The sequence below is a fragment of the Pongo abelii genome, chromosome 3 (assembly GCF_028885655.2).
Source record: "Pongo abelii isolate AG06213 chromosome 3, NHGRI_mPonAbe1-v2.0_pri, whole genome shotgun sequence".
NCBI classification, from domain to species: domain Eukaryota; kingdom Metazoa; phylum Chordata; class Mammalia; order Primates; family Hominidae; genus Pongo; species Pongo abelii.
Genome location: NC_071988.2, coordinates 142,295,646 through 142,308,507, shown reverse-complemented (window position 1 = coordinate 142,308,507; position 12,862 = coordinate 142,295,646). Strand labels below are relative to the sequence as shown.

The following is a 12,862-nucleotide window of genomic DNA, read 5'->3' as shown; positions in this document are numbered from 1 at the left end:
TATGCAATATGAAAATTAAAACTCATTTATTTAACTTTAAAATATGAAAGCTGTTGTTAGAAACTTACATCAGCTTTCTGGCTCAAAATGTGAAGAATAACTTGTAATGATTTTGGAAATTATTGCTGTTTGCCAATATGCTGAAAACCAAAAGGCAAGTTGCGACTAGCTTGTAGGTACTAAGATAGGGAAAAAATCTGATAAATTTAACACAAAGAAATCTGCAATTAAAGTATGAAAGAACGAAGGTAAGGACTTCCTTGCTATAGCTTGATGAGATTTTGTACAGGGACCAATATTTTTATTCACTTGATAGTTTAATGAAAATGCTTTGATAGGAGCAATCTTAGAGGTTTTTTTAAAAAATCTCTTTCAGTATCTGAATAGATTTGATATTAACATTAATGTTTACAGTCTTATATCAATTGATATTTCCTTATGCTATCACTGATTATACATCTTATACAAACAGAGTGTTTAAATAAAACGAAAAGAATAAAGATAGTGTATAAGAATAATACTTTGCAACAAAAACACACAAAAAACCAAACTCTCAGAATCCACATAGTTCATGCATTGTATGGATGTGACTTCGTTTCAGACATTAAATTTCAAAAGGACTCTAAGAGACTTTAAGTTAGAGAGGGATAATTCTATTTAGAAAGACAAAGAGAAGGTAATTTTTCTTTTCCTTTTCTCCTTCTTTTTGTCCCTCCCTCCCTTCCTTCCTTTCTTCCTTCCTTTCATGTGAAGAAATAATAGAGTCTTCACATTTCTAAATTTAGTGCTAGTTATGATGGAAGGAATTTAGAAGAGCTTGGCTTAAATTGAGATAATCTCTTATTTAGATATAGAAATTTAATTATTCTTCATTTTGCCTTGTTATCAATACGATATGGGAATCTATGCTAATATGATTGTTTTCTGAAAAGGGAAATTATATTCAAATACTAGTCTGTCTTATTTATATAGTCACATACTACATACATTTTATACTGTATTGTTATTAAACATTGTGTTCTAATTGCACACATTCATTGCTGAAATTGTATTTAAAATGGCCACTAAAACTTAGGCCTATGTGTTAAGAAGAACTATAAAAATAGCATTATATGAAAGTTAGAAAGTACCGTAAGATTTCTACATATGGTTTCTGAGGTTGTTTTCCCCTCAGCCCTAGGCTGGATAATGAGAAGAAAGTGAAATACCCAGGGTGGCTGCTAGTCTTCATCCTCCTATCCCAATTTAATTCCTCTCTGAAAGACCCCCATCCCTCAAAGCCTTGGAGACTTTTTACAACTGCCCAAGGGCTGAATCAGGGAGCCTCCAGTTCAGGAAGCAGGGGCATTGTAACCCTTTCCCTCTCCCAGAATGTGAGGGCCTGAGCTCTGATGCACACCCTCTACCCTCAGAGGCTTTCCTCCTCAGCTCTCTACCTACGATCCAGTTCTGCCTATTATCTATTCACAGGAGGTTATAGGGACAGTGGTGGGATTTGAGGGGACTTTGGGAGGGGCCCAAAGGCAACTCACCTTGCTTGACAGAGGCCTTGTGTCACTGGAGTCTATTTACCTCAAATCCCAGCCCCTGCTGTAGAAGTACGTACTTTTCAAAAATGTTCATGGTAACTTTGAGAATTTTGCTAATTCAGTCCCCACATTTTCCAGTTGAGAAGACTGAAGATGTAAGATGAAAGGACTTCTGCCTGGTCACACAGTGAATTAGCAAGTAATGGAACTGGAATTTGTTGTAAAAAATAATAAGTTACATTCTTAGAGCTACAAAGCCAACATTTTGGAGAAAGCAACTAAGTCTGGCATACGTGGGAGGAAATTAATAGGACCCTGCTATTGCTTCTTAAATGTTTCTCTTTGTTTCTAAGGTGAGAGGACTTTCAAGTGCCATCACTGCGATGCTACCTTTAAGAGGAAGGATACATTAAATGTTCATGTCCAGGTGGTTCATGAAAGACACAAGAAGTATAGGTGTGAGCTATGTAATAAGGCCTTTGTTACACCTTCAGTGCTTAGAAGTCATAAGAAAGTAAGTGGAAGTCTTCCCTTAGTTTGAACAGATTACGTATTTAAGCAGTATGGGTATATATGTTAACTAACGTGATAATTATATATTAATCTATCAAAATATTTACTCAAAAAGACAAATGCATGATTTATATCAGCTCTTCAGACAATGTTCACTTTCTTCATCTTTAGGATAGACCTATTTTTTTCCATGAATGAGAACCTGAGTTAGATGTAGACTCTTCATAACCCATAGCTTTGCTGATAGGTGGCTTCTAAAAAGTACTCAATGAGCAGGAGCTTATCAATTTTTATATATTTTTGAATTAATGTAGGCTGTTTCTTTCTAAGAAATATGAGTAGTACTTTAATAATTTCATATTTCAAAGTGAATTCTTATGTTTATTGGCAAGTTAATAGACTGAGCCCTTTTGTTATTGGGATAGGCTTTGATCTTTACCTCTCTAGAGCATAGGGAAGTTTCTGGTACAGAATGAGGACTCGATAAATATTTGCTTAACTCAAAGAAAATGTTCATATAGTGATTTGGAGATTTTTGTGTGTGTGTCTTCTGCTACTTGGGTCATTACCTCAAGGGAATCAAGTTTATTTTTTACTTGCTCAATAATGCATTTTAAAGTATATGTTTTAAATAGTAAAATTTGTATTGTAACAAATACACTTAAAGGTTTTAATGTTGACTTTTTTCCTTATTTTGGAGACGGAGTCTCGCTCTGTTGCCCAGGCTGTAGTGCAGTGGTGTCATCATAGCTTACTGTATCCTTGAACACCTGGGCTCAAGTGATCCTCCTGTTGAAACCTCCCGAGTAGCTGAGACTAGTCATGTCTCACCATGCCCAGCTAATTTTTTTAAATTTTTGTAGAAACAGGGTCTTGCTATGTTGCCCAGGATGGTCTTGAACTCCTGGGCTCAAGCTATCCTCCTTTGAAAGTGCTGAAATTACAGGCATGAGCCACTGCACTCAGGCAGTGTTAACTTTAGAAGGAACCATGAAGTATGGTAGTTTTCTGCCATTAGTATGTGATACTAAATGAATGTGAAGAAATAACTCCTGCTTCAGTATCTATCTTACCTATCTTTAATACAACTGTTTCAAAAGGATTGAATTGAGTAACTTTCTTTTCCTGTATTTTTTTAATATTTAATTTTTATGGGTATATAGTAGATATAGTTATATACAGGAGATATTTATATTTATATATATATATATATAGTTTGTTTGTTTGTTTAAGTCAGAGTCTCACTCTGTCACCCAGGCTGGGATGCAGTGGTGCCGTCTCGGCTCTCCGCAACCTGTGCCTCCTGGGTTCAAGCAATTCTTGAGCCTCAACCTCCCAAGTGGCTGGGATTATAGGTGCCTGCTACCATGCCTAGCTAATTTTTTGTATTTTTAGTAGAGATGGAGTTTCACCATGCTGGCCAGGCAGGTCTTGAACTCTTGACCTCAAGTGATGTGCCCGCCTTGGGTTCCCAAAGTTCTGGGATTATAGGCATAAGCCACTGTGCCCAGCCTGAGATATTATATTTTGATACAAGTATTCAGTGTACAATAATCACATCTAGAGTATATGGGTTCCTGTATTTTTAATGCTGAGTAATAATGATATTATCTGGTTTTTTTTAGCTCTCTGAATAAACTAGTCTTTCAACTTTCTTTGCTTGAATTACTTTTTGCATGAATTTAACACATTTTTTGTTGACTTTCAAGAAATAAAGGAAAAGTATAGTGAGCTTTCAAGAGAGATTACTTTGTCTGCAATAATAGTCAGACAGTATATTTGTAGTGTATTGCTCATTTTAATCTCATAAATTTATTCAGTATTCTTAAAGTGAGCTGTTTCCATGCTTTCTTGTTCATATTTAAGGTAGTTTAGTATTATACCTTTAATGTCTTTTGAAACTAGCTAACCAAAATTGGAACCTAATAATAGATATATTTTTGAGTTAAATGAAAGGAATATTTTAATTTTTTTCATTAATATAACCCTAATATCCTTTAGTTTGGAACTTCTTCAGTTTGGAACCAATGGCAGTCATATACATGAACAATGAAATACATAGCAGCAAAAGAAATGCTGTGATTTTATAAATAAATTACAAATAAATTAGTAATTACCTGTTTGGAATAATTCAGTGCTATAACGATAGATATGTGTATATAATTTCTAAACAACCTTACACTAATGAAGGACAAATTGGCGTATTTTGCCCCTTCTGTCAGGGAATGGAAAGAAGAGAGGTTTGTTATAAGTTAAAATGTTATATATTTTACTTTAGATTGAACCATAATGTGGACCAAGGGAGTAAAGGCTCTTACTGAAATGTAAAGATAAATATTTTGTATATCAGCTTGTGGTAAAAATGGAAAGTTAAGTGCTTGACAATACAAAATCCAGGAGACGCTTGTTTTACACAGTGTTGTTGGCTAGCATGGTAGTTGATTCGACTGTGATTTTCAAACTTGAGTATAATATAAATTGTTTCAAGGAAAAAAAAATCAAAAGACACTGATACTGACTAAGGTCTTTAGTTTATAGCTCTTTAAAAATTATAAATATAATAGTACATATCCAAATACACATTTTAATACAAAATACAAATTCACAAATTAAATAATAAGGCTGCAAAGTCAATTACATTAATGTTAACAATTTAATAAGGAAGATGAAAATGTTTTGCTATGGTGATGGTTCTTTGATGTTGTCAGGTGATGAGGTAATTGCCCCACCCCTTTTTCTCTATGACAGCCAGTGTTCTCTTCTGAGAAATGTCATTTAAAAAAACCTTTTTCTATTCTTTTTTCATTAGTCTATGTCAGTTCAAATACTACTTGTCAGTAATTTGTTCTTTTTTTAATTTTTTTATTTTTATTTTAATTAATTTATTATTATTATTATACTTTAGGTTTTAGGGTACATGTGCGCAACGTGCAGGTTAGTTAAATATGTATACATGTGCCATGCTGGTGCGCTGCACCCACTAACTCGTCATTTAGCATTAGGTATATCTCCCAATGCTATCCCTCCCCCCTCCCCCCACCCCACAACAGTCCCCAGAGTGTGATGATCCCCTTCCTGTGTCCATGTGTTCTTAACAAAGGCAAACACAGGCCCTGGAAGCTCTGTTTTGTGATTATAACCTAGATGATTGTAACCTAGATGATAAAATTAATACTTTTATTAATTTTTAGGTTACATTGAAAAAAAATTCTAAAAGTAGTCTTAGAAAGGATGTGTACATACCTGAAGGAATTGCTTTCACCTCCCTTTTTCTCCAATCTCTTAAGTTTGAGAAACACTGGGACTTGAGAAATAGCTCTGACCCTTCATTTACTGGAATTATCTGTTTTTATGTTGGGAGCAAACTGGTCTCCTAATGAGACTGTAGGGCCAGTTTAAAATGCTCTGTCTCCCTCCTCTTTTGGGGAGGGGTCACTCTTTTCTCTTTGAACTCTCCAGCATTTATCGAAACTTGCTTTTAACTATACTTATTCACCTTTCCTCGTGTGATTGTTTATGCCTAGATTAAAGGCATGTTGAGGGCAGAAATATGCTTTCAAATTGACTGCTCAGTTACCACCTGCTGATTTTAAAGGTCAAATCAGATTTATATTCCTTTTTGCTTTGCAGTAAAACCAGTCTAGTCAAACATCATAACACAAGTAATAGATGACTTTATTAAGATTAATTCTGTCCTCAAGAGTTAAATACACACAAAGAATGTGAAAAATGCTTCAAATGAAGTGTTTCTTGGCAGCTGGGAAGGGTAGCTATAGTCCTATTTTGATTATGTGGTTTTGCTAGAATATACTGGTTTTGTATAATTTAATCATTTTTAGTTGGGGCTCCATGAGGGCTTAAAAAAGTAAACTGCAGAACGATTCTGAAATTAACACTAATGCATGATTCTAAGGCATTTTTGCAGCCAATGGGAATCTCCGTCATAAATTGTTTAAAATCTCATTGTGAAATTAAATCATTTTAATGAAATGTAATCCTAGAAAATAAGGATTTACTATTGTCAGAGGCATTTAATCATCTTTACCTAATTCTTTGTATTTATCCTTAGCCTTTTTATCCCTTTCCTTTTAGACACATACAGGAGAAAAGGAGAAAATCTGTCCATATTGTGGCCAGAAATTTGCCAGCAGTGGTACACTCAGAGTTCATATCCGGAGCCACACAGGTATGGAGATTGTAATTAGACTAGTGAAAAAACCACTTAGAGAAATCACATGCTTCCAAGACAGGAAATATTGTAATAATACAAATATCTTCCAGATTAAGAATTAATCTTGGCTGTTTTCTCTCTCTTAAAGCATTGTACAATCCAATTTTTTCATCTAGAAGAATTTGGAATGAGTATATTTTCCTAAACTAAGTAAAACATCTAAAGTGGAAATAATGTTTTTAATATTTGGTTGTGATATAACTGTAATTAACTTCTATGTGATTCTAATGGACGGAATTAGAGAATAAGAGTTTCACTTTTTATAGATAGTTAAGGGCATCAACTTGATTTATAATCCCTCCTGTAACCCATGTCAAATGTGGCCTTTTTATCTTGGAATGTTGCTTGAATGCTGTAGGATTTTATTGGATACCAGGGTGGCTGATGTGAATGTAATATCTGTTATGCCACGGATTGCTTCCTAAAGGTCCCCTTCCTTTTTTTTTTTTTTTTTGCTTTTTTTAAAATTTTTTATTTTATTTTATTATTATTATACTTTAAGTTTTAGGGTACATATGCGCAATGTGCAGGTTAGTTACATATGTATACATGTGTCGTGCTGGTGTGCTGCACCCATTAACTTGTCATTTAGCATTAGGTATATCTCCTAATGCTATTCCTCCCCCCAGAGTGTGATGTTCCCCTTCCTGTGCCCATGTGTTCTCATTGTTCAATTCCCACCTATGAGTGAGAATATGTGGTGTTTGGTTTTTTGTTCTTGCGATAGTTTACTGAGAACGATGATTTCCAGTTTCATCCATGTCCCTACAAAGGACATGAACTCATCATTTTTTATGGCTGCATAGTATTCCATGGTGTATATATGCCACATTTTCTTAATCCAGTCTATCATTGTTGGACATTTGGGTTGGTTCCAAGTCTTTGCTATTGTGAATAGAGCCGCAATAAACATAGCATAGTCTTTATAGCAGCATGATTTATAGTCCTTTGGGTATATACCCAGTAATGGGATGGCTGGGTCAAATGGTATTTCTAGTTCTAGATCCCTGAGGAATTGCCACACTGACTTCCACAATGGTTGAACTAGTTTACAGTCCCACCAACAGTGTAAAATTGTTCCCTTCTTTTCTTACCGCTTCCTGTGTAATTTCTCCAATGAAAGAAAGCCGTGCGTTAGTGAAGGGTGAATGAACAACTAAATACACTTGAAAGAACCTTGTCTGGATTCTACCTATCATGTAGATAAGCCCTTGAAAAAGACTTGAAAGAATACTATTAATATTGATAACCAGATGATTTTACGCTAGTCTGAAAACTTTTTTCAGTACCTAGACTCTAATTACATGGATAACTATGTGACTGGATTATACAGCTGAAGCTTCCTCTTCAAGGGCCATAGTATATGACTTTCTTTACCTTTGTATCCCCAGTACCTAGCTCAATGTCTGGCATAATAACTGTATTATCAATGGAGAAATGTTAAAGTAGGCCAAAGAATCGATACAGTGAATATTAGATATAGGTGAAGGAAGGGACACCCTTGGAGCATAATTTTTAATTTTCTGACTAAAAAAGACATATGGTCAGCTTAGTATTTGTTATCTTAGAATAGGTACTTAAATACTTTTAAATGAAACACATAACCAAGAACAGATAGCTGTGGAATAATGGGTGCTCTAAAGAAGAAAAGGAAGATTTTTCTTAATTAGAAGTCATCTAGAGAAAGTGAGCCTTTTGGGATCAAGTGTTGCAGAGGCAGAGAGCCCCAAAATGAAAAGCAGAGGGCAGCACATGGGAATGAGAAGCAGAGAACCATGTTGAGGGCAGGTGTACTTAAAATTGTGCCAACGGCCAGTGGCACCAGGTACTGATGGTACATAAGTAAGGAACTAATGAAGAGGGAACAGAGAATTTTGAAGTTCCTGGCTAGAGCTGCAGTCTAGTGGTGTAATCTTTGATGTCACTGGGCAGCCCTCTTTTATGTGTATTTGTGGCTGTGTGGAGTCAGGATGGAGTAAGGGCAAGGGTGAAATCAACAGCCCTTCACTCTGATATCAGTAATTCTTAGACGATATCTTTGTGCCATACTTAGACTTAGTTTGCTTAGCAAATATCATGCTGTATTAGTGTGCATGTACATATAATTTGTGTATGAGAGGAGGGCAAGTAGAGAATGGGAAACATGTATTATATGTACATATCAGAATAGTCAGTTTATGATAATGCCCCAAGACATGATGTAATTGTGTTATGTTTGGTATAGTGTGTTTTTAAAAGGCGGGGACTTACATTGTTCAGAATGCATTAAGACATAGCTACCAGCACAGAAAAGATGAACCCAATCCAGTAGAACCCTTGATTATTCAAAATAATTCCATCCTTGAGGATATTGTATGCCTACATTTTATTTTACTGATAGTATGGCTAGGCAGTGGAGAAGAATAAAGCACTTACACTAGTAATTGCTCCTAAAATTTTAATTATTATTATCCTCCATAAAATTACAATAATAAGAGGGTTTTTAGAGTTCTAAGAATTCTCTCTGATAAAATTATTAAATACATGTCATGGTTTTTGTTGTCTTATATTCTATATTATGTATAATTTAAAATATATTCTACACTCCAAATCACTTTATGTATCATTTGGTTATTTATTGTGTACATGAGTCTGGGCCAAATTGTTGTACAGATTCTGGCTTATTAAATTTGGCTTCTGATCAAGAGAACTGGTCATCTAAATTCAGACAGCAGTGGTAAGGCGCAATGAACCAACACATACAATTTGATAGATAAAGAAATTATATATATGTGTTTGTGTATATATATATATATGTATGTACATACACACACACACACACACACACACTCACACATATATATGTATAGAAAGAGAGAGAGAAAGACAGAGAAGGAGAAAGTGGTGTATGTGTTTGTATGTCCACACAGAAACTGTAATTCTAATTGTCTATCTAGTTATTTACTTATAACCAGATTTTTCTGTTTAAAATAAAACTTACTATACTTTCTCATTTTATAGTTCTTCTTTGGGTTATTCTGATGTCAAGCCTATGCCCTCAGTGACCACTGTCTAGCAGTGTGGCTGGGGTTGTGTTGGAAGTGGGTGGTGGCTGGCATCTGGGCCTCCATAACAGACCTGGCACAAATTTGGTTTCCTGTATGGACAAATGATGCTCTCACTTCCCTTTTATTTGCTTTGTCCTGTCCCTCAAATGATAAGCATCCATTTGCCCTCCCAGGCTACAGCCTGGTTCAGTAATCACATGGTTTTATGCGGTTATTTCACTAGTATGACAGCAGAGCTCCGAATGTTTTGATTCTGTAAATTCAGTGTTTTCTTCTCCCTGTGTTACTTTTCCTTATGAAGTCACCTGGTTTTATTCAGCTGTTTTTCAGTGCTAGGTGTAGCAATTTATAGGTGTGCTATCACGTGATCAAGGTGACGGTCGTGACCTATTCGTCAAGAAGTATTTAGTTGTACATTATTTAGGGAGGACACAATGAAGTGGCGAGGACCATGAGTGAAGGCAGGGTGGGGACAGTCAGGAGAGGATAGCTGCTCTGTGGAGCAGTGTTCTTTGGATCAGTGATGCTCATGTTGTGGCCTCATCACTCCATACCATTCTTAAAAATAATCGAGGATTCTGGAAAGCTTTTGTTTATGTGGGTTATATCTATAACTGTTTGCCATATTAGAAATTAAAGCTGTTTACCATATTAGAAAATTTAAAAATGTTTACTTGTTAACTTACTAAAAATAACAATATTACCCATTACATATTAGCATACATATTTTTATAGAAAATACCTGCATTTGCTAAACTAGAAATCATTTAGTGTGAAAAGAGAAGTTGTTTTACATTTCTGAAAGTCTGTCTGGTTTAAGAGGAGACAGCTGGATTCTCGTATCTGTTTCTTCACTCATCCTGCTGCAATATGTTCTTTTGATTGCAGAATTTGAAGAAAATCTGGCCTCACAGATATGTAGTTAGAAGGGGAAAGCATTTTAATAGTTGTCAGATAATTTTGGATGTTTTTACAGTGGATGATATTACCTTGGACATTATTACTACACGAAAACTCAAAAAGGGCTAGTGTTTTTAAAGGCTTATTGTTGTGTGGAACCTAAAATTATCTCAGTGAGCTTTGCCTATACTGTGACAGTAAAATCAGTTGGACTGTGTTGCACTTCGAATGATCTTTTACCCATGCATGATTCTGTAACATCATCATGTTACAGGTAATTTGGAAAATATTGGCTCACTAAGTTATGCAGATCTTTTATGTTTTACTTTACTTAGAGGAAGAACGTTTTATCTAATTCTGGGGATGATATGTTAATATCATAGCTGATCTCATTAAATAGCCTAAATATTCAGAAGCCTTCAAGCCCTTGGGAGCATTCTAAATTTTGTTTGACTGCTATAATTCCTATATTTCCTAACAATTCGTATCATTTCCTTTTTTCTTTATTTTTTTTCAATGACAGGCTCACTTCTTTTATACGCAAAGAACAAATGTTCACAAAATGTTTAATAACCATAATTTGTCTATCAGTCATTTTGTTTCATATAAAAATGATGTTCCATGAAAAAAACTGCCGGGTCAGCTTGCAACTCAATCACACAAGTGCTTTTCCTTGAGACAACTTTCATACATCAGCATGTGTTACAAGTGCTTTCAGCTTAATTTCCAAATATTAAAAAGATTATACACAAAGGTTAGAACTTAATAAAATTAATATGTTTTACTTTATCACAGATGTTCTCAAGTGAAACTGCCATTTATATCTACTGTGGTTTTGTGGCTGTGAAGGCTACAGTGACTAGTATTACAAATTGAGGTCACTAGCAGTTACCAGTTTTACTCACCATTACTTTTATACCATCAGTGTGAATGTCAACATGGTGAAAAAGACAAATAACGTAATAGTAATATTATGAAAGTAGTTTTGACCTTGCAGACCTTGTAAAGACTCTTGGTGATTCCCAGGAGTACTCAGGCCATATTTAGGGAACAAATACTCTTGAAGGGCCCCCTGGCCAATGATAAATACCTAGGGAAAAGCAATTCGTGTGAAATATGTTTCGGCTCGTGTAAATAAGAGCCCAGCTGACAGAGGCCATTCTGTTTAACTGGGGCCATTTCTCTATGGATTTCCCAGACTGGTATTGCTTCCAACTATTGCTGCGGCATTCTTGATAATAAATTTTCAAGCTTTTGCCACTGCTGCTGCCGCCGCTGCAACGTTAATGTCCATTGGCATTGCCTTTGCTGCAAAAGTCAGTTGATGAGTAGGTCTGCCAACTTTGACTCTACTTTTGCATAGGAACTGTTCACTGTTGGGCTGATATTATTATGTTTATGACTGTAAATAGAAAAACATTAAGGCTTTCTAAATTTGGGCTTACTTGTAGATATAGCCTAGAACTCAACTCCAAAACTTGCCTGCAGATAGCAAAAGATAGAAATTTGATAAAAGATCATCCTATCAGTAAGGTTTTTGCTGATATTTGAAATTTTGTAGTCAGGGTTCAGGGGACTCTGAGTTCTCATGAGATTAAATAACTTTTCCCACCTAGAGAGTTGCCGTGATTAGTAGAAACAGGTCTCAGGGTGTTTCCTATTATACCCTCCTCTGCCATAGGAGTCAGTCTTGCATAATGGAAACAGCAGGGGCTTTGGGACAGCTGGCTTGAGTTCAAACTCTAGCCCCCCGCCACTAGCTAGTCATATACTTTTGAGCTAATTTCTTCGTGTCTCTAAGTCCCATTTTACATTGTACTTTTTTGTGAAGAATGAATGAAATCATGTATGTAAAATACTCAGTGCTAGTTCATAGTAGATGGCCAGTTCATTGTCATAAGTATAATTTCTAAAATTCTTCTATAATATCACTCCTTGTTAACAGTACTTTTCCAAAGTTAAATGAATTGTGTTTATTCATATACCGTGGCAAGCCTTTACTGAATGATATAACCTCTTATATTATTTTCTACTTTTCTTCTTAGGTTTATTTACAGGGCATCATATTGAGAATTTTCATGTTCAATACCTTTCCCTTTTATTTCTTCCAGCTTTATCAAGATCTTAAATTGCTGAACATACTGAAATTTTCATAACTTAGTTTTGTAGATATAATCTTGGTTGACTATTGATAAGGAATTAACTTAATATCATGGTGTTTGGCATACTTAAAATCATGGAATTTTCTTAATATATATAATTTGGGGAAAATGCATTTTAGATGGCTATGTTCCTGATTAACTAAGACTTTTTTTAAAAGAAGGCTAAGCATTCTTTTTAATACATGTTTAAATGATAACTCAGTTGAAAAAATATTTTTGGTGGTATTTAAAATTCTGAACTGTGTATGTCCCACCAATTTTTTCCTTGAAATTAAACCATAGTAACCTCCGAAATACGCTTAATAAATTGTTCTCCTTGCCATATAAAAACTTATCCTAGGCTTTTAATATTTATATTGCCTTATTTATTAGGCATAAATCCAAAGTATGCTTGATTCCTAAGTCTGAAAAGAGGTTATGGGCAATAATGTTTGTTTTATAAAAAGAACATTGTTATGTCCCTTGAAAAACTGTTTATAA

The 12,862-nt window shown here is 34.9% G+C and overlaps 1 protein-coding gene across 8 annotated transcripts in view; it reads left to right on the top strand.

Annotated features, from left to right (window-relative positions):
• The window catches only part of PRDM5 (PR/SET domain 5), a 238,818-nt gene that overhangs the window by 140,103 nt on the left and 85,853 nt on the right, over positions 1 to 12,862 (top strand). For 7 of the 8 annotated variants that reach the window (XM_054554414.2, XM_054554413.2, XM_054554417.2 and 4 more), the window contains 2 exons: positions 1,883 to 2,043; positions 6,135 to 6,228. In XM_054554414.2, the coding sequence (XP_054410389.1) occupies positions 1,883 to 2,043; positions 6,135 to 6,228 (255 nt within the window). The remainder of the gene's footprint in view (positions 1 to 1,882; positions 2,044 to 6,134; positions 6,229 to 12,862) is intronic. The other variant, XM_063723623.1, reaches the window with a different exon arrangement.